Genomic DNA, 19,533 nt, shown 5'->3' with positions numbered 1-19,533 from the left:
TAATTTTTTATTAACCTTAGTGGTTCAACAATCTACCCAATGGGCAATACGCATTTCTTTTGATAGTTATTATATACAGAAGATGGACGAAATAATATGAATATATATACACAATTTGCTTTAAAAATAGCTGAAATTTTGCGAGGAATATATTCGCAAAGTGAATAGTTTCCAACGAAATGTTGTTCTATTCTTGTGCCAAAACATATGCCAATTGGGTCAATTATATCGGAGACAGAAATGTACTTATCACGCTCTGTTCTAAAACTCCTCACAACGGTTCAATTATGTTGAAGTCTGGCGATTATGCTGGCCAGGCAAGATGTTTGATGATATTTTGATTCTGGGCCCATTATCATCTCGTGTCAAGTATCCAGGTTTTATGATCATTGCACACATCTTTCGCAGCTTTCTGTTGGCTTCCGTTATAAAGGATTTCGCAGTCGCAGCCCTTTCATAAATGTTAGCTTTGTGGAGCTCTCGCCGTACTGTTTTTATAGAAACATTATTACTCAAGTGAGTGTTGAGTTCTGAGGTCACTTTTGCAGCAGTAGTTCTATATTGATGATATATATGATATATGACGACATTTATTTTGAATGTTCGTCGATCTCTGTGAGATCACTTTGGTTTTTGTTGACTATTGCTCTTCACCGATGATGTTTTACCATGTTTTGTATATGTTGCCATCACCGTAAATACTGTCGCTCGTGAGATTTTAAACTGTTGAGATTTTAGGTTATTAATTGATATTCTGAGATTACTTTAACAAATAGCTTTATTGATTTAATACATTTATCTAAACTTTTGAAGACTCTATAAACGAAATAAATGAATGATCTATATAAAACAATGTGGTTTTTCTCTTGACTGACAGATACGTATCTAACAACTACATAAGTCAAAGTCCCTAGAAACTAGTAATGCTTGATTGTTGTACTTAATACAGAATCTTCCTTTTAACTAAAGAAGAAATGGTATACTTTAACATTTTCCATTTCTTAAGTACAATAATTAAACAAAGAAAAAGAATTTAATCCTACAGCAACCTTAATTCTTCTCCGTCGAGACATGCTGAATTTCGAGTCTTCCTTCTGCAAGCTTTTCTCCGATGAAAAGTTTTTGTTTGACATATGTTTAGTTCTGTGATGAAATTCAGGATTTTGTGCCAACCTTATTGCTGCTGAATTATAGACTTTTAAGATTGGAACATGATGAAGCCTTGCGATCCTGCAAAGTAATCAATTTAACCAAACAATCTCAGCTTCAGTAGTTAACGTTGCCACCATAGCTTGTCTTTGGCTTAACCATGAAATTGCCCCTCCAGAATACTTTCTGACAAATCCGGATGTTGATTGACCTGTTTTTAAGCAACTTCCGAAATCTGCATCACTGTAACACCCCATTTTCTGGATTCGACTGATGCGTGATTCCGTAGTTAGTTATCCCTGCTACATAACGAAGAACCCTTTTCAGTCGTAATACATCTTTAGTGGTAGGATTTTCGAAATGTCTAGACAATATTCACACTGTAAGCCAGATCTGGTTTAGTCCCAAGCATTAGATACATGAAGGTTCCGACTGCTTTTCTATATAGAAACATCTGATTTGCATTATCTTCTTTCCCTGATTGTGAAGTTTCTCCAAACTTCAACATTGGAGTAGACACTGCTTTGTACTCTTCCATTCAACACAATCTTTATGCTTGATTGTATCCTTATAAGTCTCAGGAACTTCGCTTGTGTTGACTAAACTTTCTACTGTTAGAATGTAATCATTCAAAGACTGAGGCTTTTTTAAAGTTGAACTATCTCTTAGTCTGTCCCTCTTCTTGAAGCTCCGAAACATCTTCATCAAAGTCTTCCTCTGAACTGTCCTCAATGGTGCTGTCTGTCTCACAATCTTGTGATTTATCATGAACAGTTTCCTCTTCTAGTTTCACTTCTTGAAGTGGTAGATTAATATGTTCATTACAGCATCCAGGTTTCTCTTCAAGTCGTACATCTCTAGACAAAATAACGCTTTGATCCATTTCAATCCAAATTCTAAACCATTCATCACCATCATATCCTATGCCCTTTTACGGCTTTTCTATCCATTTTTCGCTTTTGACTATGGATATGGGCATAACATGTTGACTGAATGATCCTTAGATGTTTGGTTCGCGGCTTCTTTCCATTCCACCACCATTCGGCACCATCTACAGATGATTTTCCCGTTCTGTTCAGAATGTATATCACGGTGTTAACTGACTCAGCCCATAATCCTGCTGGATAGGTCACTTCTGGATTTGAATATTTCAAGGTCCTGGCCATTTCAACAAAAGTTTTATTGTCTCGCTCTCAAATTCGCAAAAAGTGATTGTCTATCTCTGATACAGGACACAGTAGAAGATTACGTTTTTAGGCTTAATATTAATTATTGCTCTAGTCTATATATATCCATTAATCAGATCAGAATCATAAACGTTTTGTCTATGGACTTCACTATTATCAATCACATTTAGCTGATTGCCAAGTTTAATACTAAACACTAACTAACATTCTAGAAGGATGTCACACTATATAACAGAATTAAAAGCCTAGTACGTAGAATTAGCCAAAGTCCAAATTAGCCTAAGTATTGATTTTTGCAGCGAGATCTTATTATTTAAGGATAAATTCGATTTGCGTCCGACAAGTCAGTACATTTGCTCTAGTTTAAATCCAAGTTGTTTTCTTTTAGTAAGATCTACATTTTCCAAGTTACACGTCATCGTTTTGTACTGTGCATCTGTAAGGTATGATTTGAGTAGCTGAAATTGGGAATGAGAAAAAAGGTTTTTGAGTTTAATCTGCAGCCTGGTGGATAGCCTGAGATATAAGTCTCAGGACTAGCACATAGATGGTGCTACTTTTATTGTATTCACCGCTTTTTCAGTTAGTACTGACCTTCAAAAAAAAAGCTATTAACATTTACGATATTCTACTCATAAATTTGTGAGTTATTGTGCTAAGAGTGACACTATTTTTGTTATTTTCAAAACAATGGACCAAAGCAATTTCATGTTTTAATTTTACACTGCTTCTTGATGGGAAAAAATACCATTCAAGAGAGGCAATGACTTGAAAAGTGTTTTAAGAACTCCACTCCATCAGATGTAACTATAAAACGTTGGTTTGCTGACTTCAAATGTGGTTGTAGAGACACCGATGATGTAGAACACAGTGGACATGCAAATGAGATGGTAACACCAAAAAACATTAAAATAATCCACAAATTCGTTTTAAATGATCGAAAAGTGAAGTTGCGTGTGTTAGCTAACATCAAAAGAACGCATTGCATGAGCATTTGACTATGAGAAAGCTCTGTTTAAGGTGGGTGTCGCGTTTGCTCACGGTTGACCAAAAACAAGAACGTGTTAATGATTCTGAGTAGTGTTTGGCCATGTTCTAACGCAACAAGCTGGAATTTTTGGGTCGACATGTGACAATGGATGAAACATGGATCCATCACTTCACTCTGGAATCAAAACGATCGTCATCTGAGTGGACAGCAACTGGCCTATTTTGAGGCAAAAGATAAATCGTTCTACAAAAGTGTTATTGAAATGTTAGAGTGGTTTGTCAATCTATGCATTTGTTGTATAGTTTTTTTCTTAATCTGAAACCCAAATTAATGTTCAAGAATAATATTTCTTTGTTCAATTATTGTTTTAAGTCTCTTGTTGTACAGTTTCTCAAAATCTTTTGAGATTACGTGTAATAAACCGTAAACTAAACGTGTAGGAGGTAACTCTCTTGTTTTATTCCGGGTTTGAGGGTTTAATGAGCTACTTTCTAAATGTTAGTGAATTTGGATTATCCGAATCTTTTCTAGAAGTTCTTGTAGAATTTTTCCAGTTTAACTATATTCAGGAATATTTTTTATGGGGTAGATATATTTGGAATGGGGAATTTAGAAAGCCGATAATTTTATTTATGTCTATACTTCATCTGTAGATATCTCAGGGTTTAAAAACATTTTTTTTATTACTAGAGAAAATGTCAGTATTTTCTATATTGTAGCCCAATTATTGTAATTAATTTTAACTGGTTACACTGTTGTTGCCTTTTAAACTTTCTTGTTGCTAAAACTTTAGTAAAAAGTAAAATAGAAATGAATTAAAAGGTGTTTTGGAAAGTTTTGTTAATATCATTTATTTACACACAAATAATTTTTGCAAAATTATAAATTACTTAAATTAATATTTATATTATACAATTTGTAACCACATGCACACAAAATAATTCATAGATATGTCTTTACATAATTATATTTCCTAAAACAAATTTGGTTAAGCATGTAAGAGAGGGGATAACATGAATTAAAAAAAACAATGCTTGAGGTTTTCCCATCACATTTTTTTGTTGATTTCAGATCAGAAAATATAATCTTTTTTTTGTAAATTTACATAATTTTTACATGGATTTTGTTACATATTACAATAGAGGTTAGTAGTGAGTTATACCTGAAATTTTTTATTTACAATTCAAGTAATTATTAATTATGGCTTTATATAAGGGAAACGAAAACAACACTAGAAAATATCGTATCGCTTAGTATCACACACATACATACGTACAATCAAGACTCTTTGGAAGGTAAAAATATTTTTGGCAAAAAACATATTTTATTGTTGTTACACAACAGTAATTTTGTATGCTTAAATTAGTTAATTTAGCTTAAGATTTAAAATGAAATTTTTGTACAAATGATAATCTAAAGTAGATTTTTTAGAGTTAGATGTAACAATGAATTTGTATTTGCACATTCCCATCTCAGTCATCTTCCACACATTTGTACTGGGTGTTCTTTAATTATACGTTTCTGTGGAAACAATTGAACAACTATCTATCGTAACATTCCTCACTACATTGAAAAATCTAACTCGACATAATTTATAGTAATATTACACTTTAGAATAGTCCGTATATATCCTTGTGTATCAATAATTTGAATGTTTCTGTTCGTGTTTTATACTTAACTCCACCAAGGTCACTGTATGCGCGGCCAATATTGTGAAGTCATGTCGGTTTGTCCTGGAACTGCTATAGGAACTGATACTCCAGGTGAAATCAATCCTAATAAAATACCCAGGTAAGAAACAGTCCTTAAATTATAATAAATAATCGCGAAATAACTTACCGGTTGAAGTTCCGTTGGTGTTATATTGATGGCCGTTCATCTGATAGGGCTGGCCTGGACTGCAAGGCGATGGTCTGGATCCATATCCAATACCCAAATCGTAACCGGAAGGCCGACCCATGCAGTAGCTGCTCATGGCACCGCCCATACCTGGACTCTCTCGTTGTTGAAGACATGCCCCAGGAGATGGTCCCATAGCTGATGTTATTCCTCCGTGAGTAAAATTGGACATAGGAGACATCGTGCTAAAATGTAATATAATTAATGTAAGCATTTTATTTGAAAAATTAACGCTTGTTGGTTTAGAATTTAATAAACGGTATTATTGTATAGTCTATTCAAAATAACAGTGAACTCACGTCATCTAGATGTTTAATGTATTGCCAGTCGCAATTTGTAAATTCGTTTTAGAATCACACAATATTTTCTTTTTAATTTGATTCTAGTTAAAAAGAGATACACTGCTGCCTGATACGTTCAAACATGTAACCGAATCAGCCTACGAAAGTGATATGGCTGTCAAATGTCTGTAAAATTCTTCAAAGTTATTGTTATAATAATTATAAGTTATATACCGACAAAAGTTGTTTTAACGTTTTGATAAATTCCAAATCGCTCAATATTATTACTCCGATTAGAAATACCGAAGCCAGGTATAATAGATTGCGTCTCCAATCAGTTATTTTGAACAGGAACGAGATAAAGGAGGCTCCTTTTTGCCAGTAAAATTCGTTAGAGAGGTAAGCATTTTTACTGTTAAATTTTAAGTTGCTGAGATTTTTATTAAAAATATTTTTAGCGTGTTGCAGTTGCACTGAATATTAGCATGGGCACGGTCACAAAAATATCTCAAAAAATGAAAAATATAATTTTGGATTTAATGAAAAGAAACGGTCTTCTTACGAAGCGGGGTCTTATCAGAGATCAAAAATATAAAATGTATAAAAACAGTGAGTGGTTTTTTCAATATCAACATAATTTAATACAATTATTTCGGAGAAAACTGTTAGTGTGGAAAGTAACCATAGAAAACGATATTAGAGATATGCAGTTCACTAAAGGCTGTAGAACATCTCTGTTAGGGACATACACTGTTAGGTAATATAGGATTTAAAGGGTGTAAAAACAACCCATGAAAAGGTCTAATGGAACTTCCATACATTGATTTTTAAAGAATTCAATTTTTATACAAGCATATAATAAAATCAAGGAAAAGTTATTATTTCAATTTGTGTATTTAGATATGGATACATGATATATAAATATTTCAGAATGCGACATTGGGTCATTCATGGAAAGATGATAATAAAAATTGTGTTCTGACAACAAAAGTTAATGAAAAAAGGTAAAACTTGAAATAACAATTGATTAGGTTTTATTAGTCATGACTTTTATTAATAATTCATCGCAGATATAATGTTCTTCATGCTGGAAACAGGAATGGTTAATAACACCTTCGATTTGAATGAATTCGCTCAGATACATTGAAGACAAAATTGATAAATGATGGAATCGTGAACAAATGATTGGAATAATGACTTGAAATTAACAGCTCACTGATTCATTTGAATCAAACTTTCTGAATAAGAGACTATGATTCAATGTTGACAATTTCCAAGACAGCGCGATAAGATTGGAAAAACTAAAGTTGAGCATATAATTTATTTACGACATCTAAAGGAAATAATATTATAGAGTGTGGAAGATTTATGTGTATAGATATGTGTGTATAGATATGTGCGAGGAGAGAAATCGTATTAACTGTTTCGCAGATATGGAAAATACATTAGGGAGAATGTAGTGATTAAATCTAGTTTTATCTAGAAAGATGTATACAGGTAGGTACAGAACAAAATAAGGAGAAATACAGTGACATCAAAATTACTTTACAAGGAAACACTGTACCCAAGAAAACAAGAACTAAACCTCAGAAATAAATATACTCCGTAATGAAAGTAAAATACATTACTTGGATATACAATTGCTAATTAAGTGGTTTGGGTCTTCAGGGGATATCAGTACATAAAAAACGCGCCTAGAACTCTATCTCATAGGTAGTGTGGAAAAGAGTTCAATGTAAATATAATAAAACACCACTCTAACCTACAAGCTATAACAACTGTATAATTAATTGTAGTTTTAGTCCTTTGGTACTATGCATTAGATGTTACTTGATAACATGTTTGTTTCATTATTTTATTTAGATTAAAATGTTGTTATCAGAGCCAAAATGAGCTAAAATTAAAGTTCGTATATCAACATAGCGACGTTTTAACGGCATCAAATTAGATAACATTGTTTTATTGAGCGAACTATATATTTTTAAATAAAATAACGTACCTATACGTATCTGCTATGGTCATAGAAGGAGCAATTGGAGAATACATGGCGGGGCTTGTATTTCCAAAACTTTGCAGTCTAGGTGGTGACGCATTAGGTCCGGGTGCATCACTGGGTGCCTGGCCACCTCTTCTTTGATTCCTCAGCTTCTCTTCCCGTCTCCATTTTGCTCTCCTATTGGAAAACCATACCTGAATCCGGGCTTCAGGCAAACCAATCTTCGCGGCCAAACGTTCTCTAGCGAACACGTCTGGATAATGAGTCCTTTCGAATTCTGTTAATAAAATACATATATAAACAATTGATTCCAACAAAATTTTAAAACAAAATACCTTTCTCTAAGCTATCGATTTGATCGTTAGTAAATGATGTGCGGTTTCTTTGCAGTTTACGCTTTAGCCGTAATCTGGCTTGATCATCGTCAGTTCCTATACTTGAACCGGCGTTAGAATTGTCCCCTGAGTTAGTTTCGTCTGAATTTAATCCATCCAAATCAATAACTGTAAAAAAGATTATGTTAAATATGATTTTTACAGAATATTTGATGAAATTTTGGTGCTACAATTGGATAAAAAAGTGAAAGTTTAAGACATTACATGTATTATTTCAAACAAATTTCCCGGTACTAAAACTTTACAAAAGTTGTTATGAAATAGTTACGATGGATTGTGTATGTTAAAAATACAAATATATACAAAAAAGTGAGAAATGACAGGACTCCATGGTTTGCTATGTTTTCCTGAACCTGTAACAGTTGTATATGACAAAAACGTTGATAACACAAAAACAAACTGAAGCGTTTAATTCTGCATCTGCATAGAGGTTGATTCAAGATTTGAACATATCTTCTAAAAATATTCGTAACATTATGACGGGCATTTTAACATAACATCGTGTTGCTATACGACTAGCTCCCAAACAGCTTAGTTTTATGCAAAACTGATATTTCTAATATACATGTTCTCTATTCAATTTAAATAATCGAGCTATTATTCTGTTTGGTTAAAGTTGAATTTTTCATTTTTTTAAAATGTCTGTATTACATTCATAGCAATAGTTTAACTAGGTTACAGTGACTAGTCATGGCAATATTTCATAAACACTATCAATATTAGAATATTAAAATATTTATCTAAACTTTTTAAGATAGCTTTAATGGTCTAATGTATTCTCCATCTCCCTTCAAACTGAATATCCATTGTAGAAAACACTCCTTTATATCAGTCTATATCAGTATCAGTTTATATCAGAATGGCGTCACTTATTCAACAATCGTATCAAGTACTTGAGTCTTCTTGCCATTAAACAGAACCATCGGTTAAAGCACGCAGATAGAAAACGACGGGACAAGGAGATGCTCGTCATCAACGCAGAGAAAGGGTCTTCAGTATGTACTGCCAAGTAGCGTACAGCGTACCATCTGGAAAGACAGATTCTCATGTCAACGTTTATAAGGTAGTGCACAGTTGCTACTCCTTGTAAAATTCATGTCATGTGCGTATGTCCATAGATAAAAATGAGCAATCCACAGTAAAGACCTTTTTTTCTGCGGTTCTTTTAGTCCTATTTAGTAAAGAGAACGATTTTATTGTAGTTCGTTCACGGGCTATATAAGTCTACAAACTATTAATTAGGCGGACGGCTATCAATCTGGTTTTAATTTGCTGCTTAATAGCACATTCGTTACTTAATAGTTTGATTGCTGCTTATAGCTGACGACACTTTTCTTTTGACACCATTCTAAACTATATATTATCGGCTTGGTGGCGCAGTGCTAAAGGAGATAGCACGGTCCTCCTATTGTTGCGATAGCCGCGGGTTCGAATCCTGCTGGGTGATTGTCCTAGGCAAGGTAAAATCCAACAAGGAAATTGATCCCAGTCACGCCAGTAACCAGGCTGGATAAGACCGGATGTCTTCTGGGATGATTTCTAAAGTTGGTCACTCGCCAGTCGGTAGGCTTAATGCTGAGGACAGTGGTTCGGAGCTCACGTTAAACTGCAGGTCCAGTCCAAATAAACCCCAGTTGGTAAAAGAAGGCTTTAAAATGTATTTAATTTTTTTTATATATACATGTATATTTTTAGTAGTATTATCCTTATTTAGTAAAAATTGCAAGGAAAGATATTTTATTTTAGATTGTTGAAATGGCACACTACTATTACTAATACTAAATTGCAGAAATATTTTCACTAATTAAAAATAATATGCTACATACATTATAATTAGTTTTCACCATCTAGTAATTTTGTCTTAATATTGTTTTCAATAATAAGTTCAAATCGAGGTTTCGAACCCACACTTAAATAATATTTGATGCAGATTAAAGCTTTACACTTTTTTAATGCATACTTGACTATAGTAGTGGAGGGTAATTTAAGGCTAATTCGAGTAATTGTAAAACTTTAAAATTTTTGTGTTTACATAATTAATCAATTAATAATAGTTAATAATTTCATTTGGTGTTCTTTTCCAAACCGTTTAATTCTTAGGTATTTGTGGGTGTTCCCATTTTAAATACATCTCGAAGCGTTGATGATGCTTCGAAGAATTTTGTTTTGATATCTTTCGATTACATTGATGTTGGTTTTTTTAAGAACTCACATAGTTGCATTTGTTGGGTAGTGATAATTTGGATTGTCGTCCAAAAAATCACCATACTTTTTTTGAGTTTCATGTAAAGTTCTGCGCGTTTCTTGTTAACATGCTTCCTTCCACCAGTGTCACGCTAAAATATTTTACAGTGTTCGCATAAAGTATTATTCTAGATTTTGAAGTAGTCTTCTTTTTCTAGTGCATACCAACATGAGCAATAACTGATGTTTTTAGCTTTTTAGTTGGTACAGCTCCATTGTTAGTATTCTCCTTAGTTAAATGTATTTTGTAAATTAAAGAAATGTAAATTTTTTTGTCTAAAAGAAATATTTATCCTTTATGGATTATTGTGATAGCCCATTTTCATTCTAAGCAACTATTCTAATATTTGACATTTTTATTTCCCACTATCGGAAAGTTGTTCAACTCGTTTTAACATTGTTTAGATCTATTTTTCATGTATATCTATTGTTTATAAGATTATTTGCAACATATTATTTAAGGCTGTTTGGCTTTTACTGCCAGTTGTAACTATTTCCTGTTGTGTTATTTTGTTGTCAAAAGTCAAAAAGACACTTTTATTTCTCTTGGTTTATTGGTTTTATTTATTTTACTTTGACTGTTCTTGAATTATTTATTATTTCTTTTAAGTATTTTCTCTCAGTTTCTACAGTTCTTTCGTTACCTAATTTATTATTCTATTCCAAATAAGATTTGAAATCCCAGAATATAAAATAATATGAGTTAATTACAAGTTAATCACACATTTAATTACAAGTGGAAGATTGGACTAGAATCTGGAAAATATAATTCAGTAGCTCTTGCCCATGCCAATTTTGCGTTGCGGTGACAATACAGAAATCTAATTATATCACTTGATGGATGGATAATTATTCAAGCAGAATCAGCAAATACCTTGTCATGGTAGAGTGAATTGGAAACATTACGTTAGACAAAAAACTGAGCAGATCAGATTTAAAATTAAACGGTTAGTAGAGTGATGCTCTTAACTTAGCCTAAGAACAAAGAGATTGATTTATCAGAGGATTATAAAGGCAATTTAGCCTTATCGGATGTAAATAGGGTTTGATATCAAATCAACAATCAAACAAAACAATCGCAACCAACAAAGAACTTTACGATGACCTCGAAACCAAGTGGATCTACTAAGTTATCCAAGAAGTTTATTAAATTACAGCAACGTTAAAGCAACACAACTACTTGACAACACGCAGGAAATTATAAGATTGAAGTCAACCAAACCACGCGAATTTGTATAGAATTTACGTGAAACTTATTAATAATTAATTTGCAAATTAAGATTTTATTAGATTAAGATTAAGATTGTAATAATAAAGTACATATTAACTTCGGACACAAAGCAAGTTAATGGAAAATGAGTAACTTTAACTATTACTCTTCTGAAACTCTTCTAAATTAGAAAGTTCATATATCATGAACATTGTAAATAAAAATTACCTGGAATTTATCGTTTGATGAAAGAATATAAACAATGTCAATATATTATTTTCCTAGGTTTATATATAATTAATGGGCCCAATAATTTACAAACATAAATTGGAGTATTTGTGATTTGTATTGTGAATTTCGTTATGTCGAATTTAGTTGAACAAAGAACTCCAATCGCTAACAATATCACAGTTCGGTATAATTGATTGTGCATGTTAAAAAACAGGTTCGACCTTTGCTGGCTATGATTGAAGAATTTCTGGCTTTAAATCGTTAAAATTATTGCAGGAGCAAAAGAGTGGATTGTAAATATCAAAAATATAAATATATGAATGGTATAAAGTATTAAAAAAGTTAGAGAATTTATAGATACACCTAAAGTATGTACAAGTTATGGAATTTGTGTTTAAAGACGCGCATATTTTCTTTGTTAATTTTCTTTGCAATATTAAGTCATCTATCTAAAACAAAAATTCGTTGCAAATTACGTTCATTCAAATGTGTGACGAGATAATGTTTCAAAAACATTGATACAACACCTGGATCCCTCGATTTGTTTCTTGGATCACAGGACTACTAAGTCTGCGAATCGTTCAATTTTATGATTTCGCGCGCGCTGTTGCCTTTGATGTGCACGAAGTCGTTCATATATTTTAAGCCACTTCATGTCCAATTATTCTCGAATGGAATTGTGACGTACCAATACGGTTATGTCAATGATTTTTTGTCTCTAGCTGGTTATCAGTGTTCCTAGCACGTGAGGTAGCTTGTCGCACATTTGAATGACTTCGACGAATTCCTAACTTAACCCCTCGGTCGTCTTATCCTCGGTATTATTAATAATTAAAGCAAAGAAAGTTCTTGCGCACTAAGTTTGAGACTAAATAATAACAAATTTGAAGTATATTTACAAAGTATGCTTTACTACAAACAATCACTACACATTTCAACTCTATTCTTGGTAAATGTTTACTCGACCGTAATTAGAATAAGAGTCGAAATTACCGTTATCACATAGCTATATCGTATTTGGCATATATGCCATTGTTGTTACGTTATAAAATACCTATCAGAAATATCTTCAATTGTATGAAATATAAATCCCTTAACCAATCGAAAAGGAAAATTTGGTTACAAGTTATATATTGGAATTAGTACTTGCTTTGAAAACTGAAAATTATTATATTTTTATCTGCAGATGTTTTCAAAACAGACCAATGCCTGTGCTTTCAAGTTCATACTTTTTTTGATATATTTTTAAAATGCTTTATATAAATGTTAACTAATATTTAAATAAAATATTTTAGGCAAAATTATTTTTTTAATTTCCCCCGGTAATGTATATAATATTTTTCATCCTATTTTTAAATTTTACCCTGTAGTACATAAATCCGTTTTGTGCGCCCTCAGGTGACTCGGACAAACAAAACTTGGTTACAACTTTATACATGGGATATCGTATTCTAAATCTGTCTATTTTGTGTATAATTCATGACAGTGACAGTGACATTTTGTATAGAAAAACAAAATTCTAGTGTTACTATATTAAACTAATAATTATTCCACATTTTATCAACATTTAAGCCTTTCTAATGTCCGCATAAATATTTAAAAAAAAAATGTTTTTCTTAGTTGGATTGGAGACTTATTAAGTGATGCTAGATATCGATCAAACGATTTTGACAAGAGGTATATTCAGGATATTTATCTTCAAAATGTTGACGGTGCGAAAATATCCCCTTAATATTTACGTTTGGAAAATTAACCGCTAAAAATTGAACATTTTCGACGCTATCCCTACCCGATTCGAAACCCCTCGAGGGTTCCGACCCTGGAACGAAGGGCAGAACGTCGTGCCCGCCGAACAACGTCGTCCCCTAAGTCCCGCCTCTGTCTGACTTCCTTCAGCCCTTATCATTAGTTTCTGGTTGGCTGCGTCCGCCGTAACGCAGATCGTTGTGTCTTATCTGGCATGAGGCGGCAGCGGTGGCGGCCGCCCACCCCGAAATAAGTCGTTGGAGGCGCCCCCTCGCGGCCGACGCGTCTAATATATTTTTTAAGGGGCCCAAACGCCCGACGACAAGAGCGTTACTTTAAAAAGAAAACGGCCACCGGCTAGATTCGAATCTCTGCCCTTCTTATTATACAGCTAGTCTGATGATGCCCTTACCAGAGCGATTAAAACGCGAGGAAATTTTAAAGATTGTCCATATAACCAAGGAATAAAAAAAGAAATTTATAGTAAAAAAAAATTACTACTTTGTGATGAAATTTCTTTGTATCATTTTCATTTTTTTTATTAATTGCCATGACATATATTTTATCGGATAAAATGAAATTAATAAAATAGAATAAATAATCATTTGAGAGAAGTTTTAGTTTTCAAAAATGATTAGACGGTATCGATTCTAAACAATGGAAGAAATATACAGATATATGTAGGTGATTATGCAGAAAAGCGATAAAGTTATCTTTCACCATGCATCTCTCTGACGCGCTGTTGCAATCTTCATGAAAAGTTATTTGGAAACACTAAAATTTCTCTAAATGTCTTGTATGTTCTGTTACCTGACGGATTTATTAGTCATTGTCACTTGTACCAATCGATACCAGTTAGTTGGGCGGGCACTATTTCCATATGTTAAAAATAATGTATATAACTGAATTGAGGAAAGAAAAATAATTACATATTCCACAATAAAAATATTCATTGTATCCATAAAAATTTAATCGTTTAATCTAGTTCGTTAAACACTAGAGTTCTTGGATATCCACTATATAGAACAGTCAGAAAATTTGTGTTTAAGAAATTACAGAAAAAAAAACGGATCTTAAATGGTTATAACACTTTTTCTTGCATTTGGTAGTCTAAGTTAGTTAATTAAACAAAAACTTTTATCTAGAATGTCTTCAGTTTTTGTGTTTTGATCCCAGACTGCAAGGTAAGTAAAGTAACTATTGCGTTTGAATGAAACTATTGACATTAATCAATGACAAAGTGACTATTGAGTTTGACATAATTCTTTTGATGCAATTGTTACTTTTGATTAATTGGTTTACACATGAAAATTCTATATTGATTTACTTGCGGTTAATAAATTATTCAACTAAACATCATACATAAAGTTACCGAATTACCAATATTTTTTTCATAATATTCTTATGTTATTTAGAGCATTTAGTATAGTTTAGTGTGTAGTAAATAATTTTATAAAGATATGAGTGTGAATCACATTTTCATATATAATATGACCACGACCATTTTTTAACTGTTTGGTGTTAATCATTTCAACTCAGCATATTAATAAGCTAAAAAGGGAATATTTCACCAAGAAAATTTTGTGCTGTGGAAAATTTCACTATGGTTTTGGAAGTGTTAAAAATAATGTCGCTAAAATTATTGAGACGCAATGTATGATTATTTAAATGTCGATGAAAATGTTTGATTTGACAGGTATTATTTGATTGACAGTGGTTTTGTCAGGCTATTCAAATTGCTACATTATTACCATTTCTGCATAATACCGAAGGGAATAAAAGGGCGTTTATTGAGAAAAATTGGTGCAATATAGTTTTCTCGCGACATTACGATACCGTGTTGAAAGAATTTTACTGGTTTGGCAGTAATACAATCATAGATCCATTTTCACACTTCTGCAGAATTTCAAAACCATGTGTCAGCTAAGTCATGCTGAATTTAATCAAGTACTAATCAGAAGGTGCTTTGTCTGGCGTGTACGCTAGTTTCGGCAGAAATTCCAAACTTTTAACTGCAATTATGTATAGGGCTGTGCGTCGTCATGACAATGAGGAGGATAGCTTTATGTCTGCTACTCACTCTTCGTCTTCTTTCTTTTCTAATTTTTAGTCTTTTTTATAATAATATATGGTTCAGTTTGAATTAACATCACGCAGTAACAGTTTCATTCGATTTTAGTAGTTCATAATACACTGCACCTTGCTGTTTCCACAACGTGCAGAACAAGACTCAGCAGAACAAGCTTGTATCAATCTAGCAAGTATCAATGTGGCTCTCCTGCGCTAACCCATGATTTTTGGACCTATGATTGTCATAATAGATCAATTTTCCATCGCCAGTCCTAATACGACGTCTTCTTTTTCTTTGTCGTGATAGTGATATATTTCAAAATGGCATTTTCTTTTTCATTTAATTCGTGTGGATCTTTTCCGTCGCATGTAAACACCTGGAAACAGTTGATTCATTTAGTTGAAGAAATTAAGCTGTTTGAAAGTTTCTTAAAGAGTTTGAGCTAGGTTTTCGTCCAATAAGTCTTGTTTATTGTCTTCGGTCCTCCAGGTCTTTTTTTATTATTTAGATCAAAATAGTTACTTTTAAATCGTTGAAACCAAAACCGACAATTTGGATATGACGGAAAATATCAACATAATTGGTAGCAGATTTCCTGAAATCAAATGCTGTAAAACTGTTCTTTTATGTATAGAAATGACAACAATTGAATTTAACAGTTAGGCTGGATAGTTTAACATTTGTTCTTCGCAGTTTTATCAATAGATACCGCTGATCAAAATACATGCACTATCTTAATATATACTTATCGGACAAACTATAAGGACGGAATTTGATTCAGAATTGTACATTCTTTATTATTTATTACCATTAGATTTGCATAATGTATATTATTATAACAATCTAAAGATCAGACTATATTTTAAGCCAATATCCTTTCTAATTTTAAATATTATATTAATACTGACAATGAACTGACCTGGTAATTCATTTAAATATAAATTTAATGGGAAATTGTTCTCTAATAACAGAATTAAACACTTCATTTCTCCAGTGTTTACTCATTTGAAAAATGTATTGAGCAATTAACGGACAATATGGAAAAATCATCGAGGTATTATGGCAAGAGGAACGGACGTCGCATACTGTTTAACGTATCGATGTATAAATTTAGCACTCGACCATTTCCACAAAAAAGTCTGTGCAAAATCTCGCGTCACTGCACAATAATGTATTCGAAAATCCCCCATTAAATGGCTACCTTTTTCAATTATATTCACAATCTAGCCGCTTTCGCTTCGTTGCCCAAACAGAAAACCTCCTTTTTTCCCTCGGCCAGCTCAAAAGGACATGTGTTCCTCGATGGTTCCGAAACGGTTGTAGGAATTAATTTTTTTCCGAATACGTACGTACGCTTCCCCTCATCCGAATCCGAAGCATCCGAGTCATAAGGAATAGCGGTATGTTTACATGTCGTTTTTCAATAGATCCTTTTTTCCATATTTGTAAATATTTCTCTCAATGCTGTTCGTTGAGATCTCATTATTACCGAAGATTATTTGACATCTGTTTGCGTTTACTTCACTACAACAGCTGAGGGTATCAGACATAATTATGTCTACAAGTTCAGGTTAGGGCAATTTAATAAACTGTGTCATTTGATGTCAGTTAATAAGACATGTTTATTGTTGTGTTGTTGAAGAAAATTGTTAAATATTATGTCTTATTTATTTAATTAATTGTTAATTTAAATCTAATTTAATTTCTATTAATTATTATTATATCACAAGTTGTTTAAGACAAGTTCTTCAATTTTCATCAGACAAGGCACCCAGCTATAACGGTCATAGTTACTCGTATACCTGACATTGGATTTGCTTTACTTTTAATCTTTAGATTTGATCAAGAAATTTTGAGTCCGCTAAGTTGTCATCCTCTTCGTAGTCTATTGTCTATTAAATCTGTTTGTATATGTAGGTATATGTTGTTGTTGCTATATAGTATATATAATAAGTTTGAGTATGAGTGATTTATTTATATGTCTTTTCTGAATAGAAATAAAATTAAGACTAAAAAATAACAGGTCAATTGAAAAGTCCCCGGCCTATCATAGTAAAACACTTTTTTTGGCAAAATTATTTATAATATATTTATTTATAGTTTTCTTTATTCAACATAATTCAAGGGTATCATTTTTGTAGTAGGATTTGTCCTTTGCTTCAAAATAGGCCTCAGTTTCGGCGATCACCTCTTCATTCAACGAATATTTCTTCCCAGCGAGCATTCTTTTGAGATCTGAGAATAGGAAATAGTCGCTGGCGGCCAGATCTGGAGAATACGGTGGACGAAGAAGCAATTCGAAGTCCAATTCACTGGATTTTTGCCATCGTTTTCTGTTTCAAGGTAGTTAATGAAAATTATTCTATGCGCATTCCAAAATACAAACTCTACACCTTTTTTGGTTTTGGAGCGGGTTGTTCCAGCATTGTCACATATCGACGCAAATACTCGGGTTTATTACACTTGATCATCTTCAGACACTGCTCCGAGTCATCAGCTCGCCGTCATTTTTGGTTAAAAGTGAGCTCCCGCGGCACCCACTTTGCACAGAACTTTCTAATACCCAAATATTCGTGAATGATATACACGTTCAGTTGATATCTTTAAAGTGTCTGCTATTTCACTCAATTTCAATTTACGGTCATTCAAAATCATTTTGTGGATTTTTTAATATTTCCTTCGGCAACAACCTCTTTTGGGCGTCCACTGCGTTCACCGTCTTCGGTGCTCATTTCACCACCTATAAACTTAGCATACCAATTCTTGATGGTTGATTTTCCTGGGGCAGTGTCCGGAAACTCGGCATCAAGCCAAGTTTTTGCTTCATCTATATTTCTCCCTTCAAAAAGCAATATTTTATCAACACACGAAATTCCTTTTTATCCATTATTTTCACATGCGCAAAAGTTGCTTCACTTAAAATGCTATAATTCACAAATTAATGATCCGACAGCTGTCAAATATATACACGCGTCTTTTGAGAGTTAGGGATATTTAAAATACATATGGATTTAATTCTAGTAGCGCCACCTATGTGTCAAGCCGGGGTCTTTTCAATTGACCTGTTATTACTGTAACATTAAAAATAGCGTATGTTTGTTACTGGGGACATAATTGTCTTTTATTTCTAAAAATGAGGTTCATCGAATCCGAGGAAGCCATGGTAAACTTGTGGTAATTATTTTCAAAGTGAAATTGATTTAAAATCTATTAAAAAAGAAGGAACCAAATTCAAATTTATTAAATTTGTGTATTTAGCATTAGCTGATTAACAACGAAATAATTATTGATTTTGTAGTTTACTAAACAACTGCATTTTATTAATAATATAGATTCCTGACAATATTTCTGCAAATACTTATACGTACCGTAATATGAAATGGAACTTATTAATAAAATAACTAGGAAAATTTTCTATTCTGATCTCTAGATAGCATCCTTAATAGAACACTGATGACGTTTCACCGCGTTCACGTTTAGTATCGTCGTGCAAAATAATGTCCAAATTTGTTATGATAGAATATTAATACGTGTCATATCTCGCTCACTATGGACGTTTTTCAATCAATGCTTGCTTAGATTTAGTGAGACTCAACCGGTAATGTTTTCCATTAATAGTTTCATTCGGTTTTCGTAACTCATTAAATAACGAGTATTAGAGGCTTTATTAGGGCAGGCGATTTTGATGATATTCAGGGCTTAAGATACATACGAACTTTTTCAACTTTAGATTATCCTAGGATTATCTATGACCTTATTACGAGTAACGACACAATGCAGACATTTTTTCTTTAGGGCAAATAAACCGCCCTTCAACATCACCTAGCTTCATATGGTACCCGAATGTCTATATTTAAATAACTCCGATTGGTTTCTAGTCCGCAAAAGAATAAGCCAAAATATTAAAGCGCAATCTATATGATGTTCACCTAAACAGTATCATCTTTGCGGCATAAAAATAATTCCTCATTATAGCATATTCCTCATAGATTCTACAAAAAGAATATTTTAGTTTTCTGCAGCAATTATTATGGTGTACAGCAATGCAGTGCAGCAATTATTATGATCGTACAAATCGAATAAAAGATTAAAACTCACAACAAAAACAAGAAAAAAAATTCACATTTTCATAA

At 32.7% G+C, this 19,533-nt stretch overlaps 1 protein-coding gene across 2 annotated transcripts in view; it reads right to left on the bottom strand.

The window, feature by feature from the left end:
* Nucleotides 1–4,254: 4,254 nt before the first annotated feature.
* Nucleotides 4,255–19,533, bottom strand: part of Ey (eyeless) — a 119,681-nt gene continuing 104,402 nt past the window's right edge. For both annotated transcript variants that reach the window (XM_076401335.1, XM_076401336.1), the window contains 4 exons: nucleotides 7,839–8,006; nucleotides 7,507–7,780; nucleotides 5,167–5,411; nucleotides 4,255–5,102 (listed from right to left, as the gene is read on the bottom strand). In XM_076401335.1, the coding sequence (XP_076257450.1) occupies nucleotides 5,017–5,102; nucleotides 5,167–5,411; nucleotides 7,507–7,780; nucleotides 7,839–8,006 (773 nt within the window). In that variant the 3' untranslated portion in view covers nucleotides 4,255–5,016. The remainder of the gene's footprint in view (nucleotides 5,103–5,166; nucleotides 5,412–7,506; nucleotides 7,781–7,838; nucleotides 8,007–19,533) is intronic.

Source organism: Rhynchophorus ferrugineus, unplaced genomic scaffold (assembly GCF_030347505.1).
Source record: "Rhynchophorus ferrugineus isolate W39M unplaced genomic scaffold, kcgeb_rfMv2 rfM3, whole genome shotgun sequence".
NCBI classification, from domain to species: domain Eukaryota; kingdom Metazoa; phylum Arthropoda; class Insecta; order Coleoptera; family Curculionidae; genus Rhynchophorus; species Rhynchophorus ferrugineus.
This window is presented reverse-complemented; position numbering and strand designations above follow the sequence as displayed.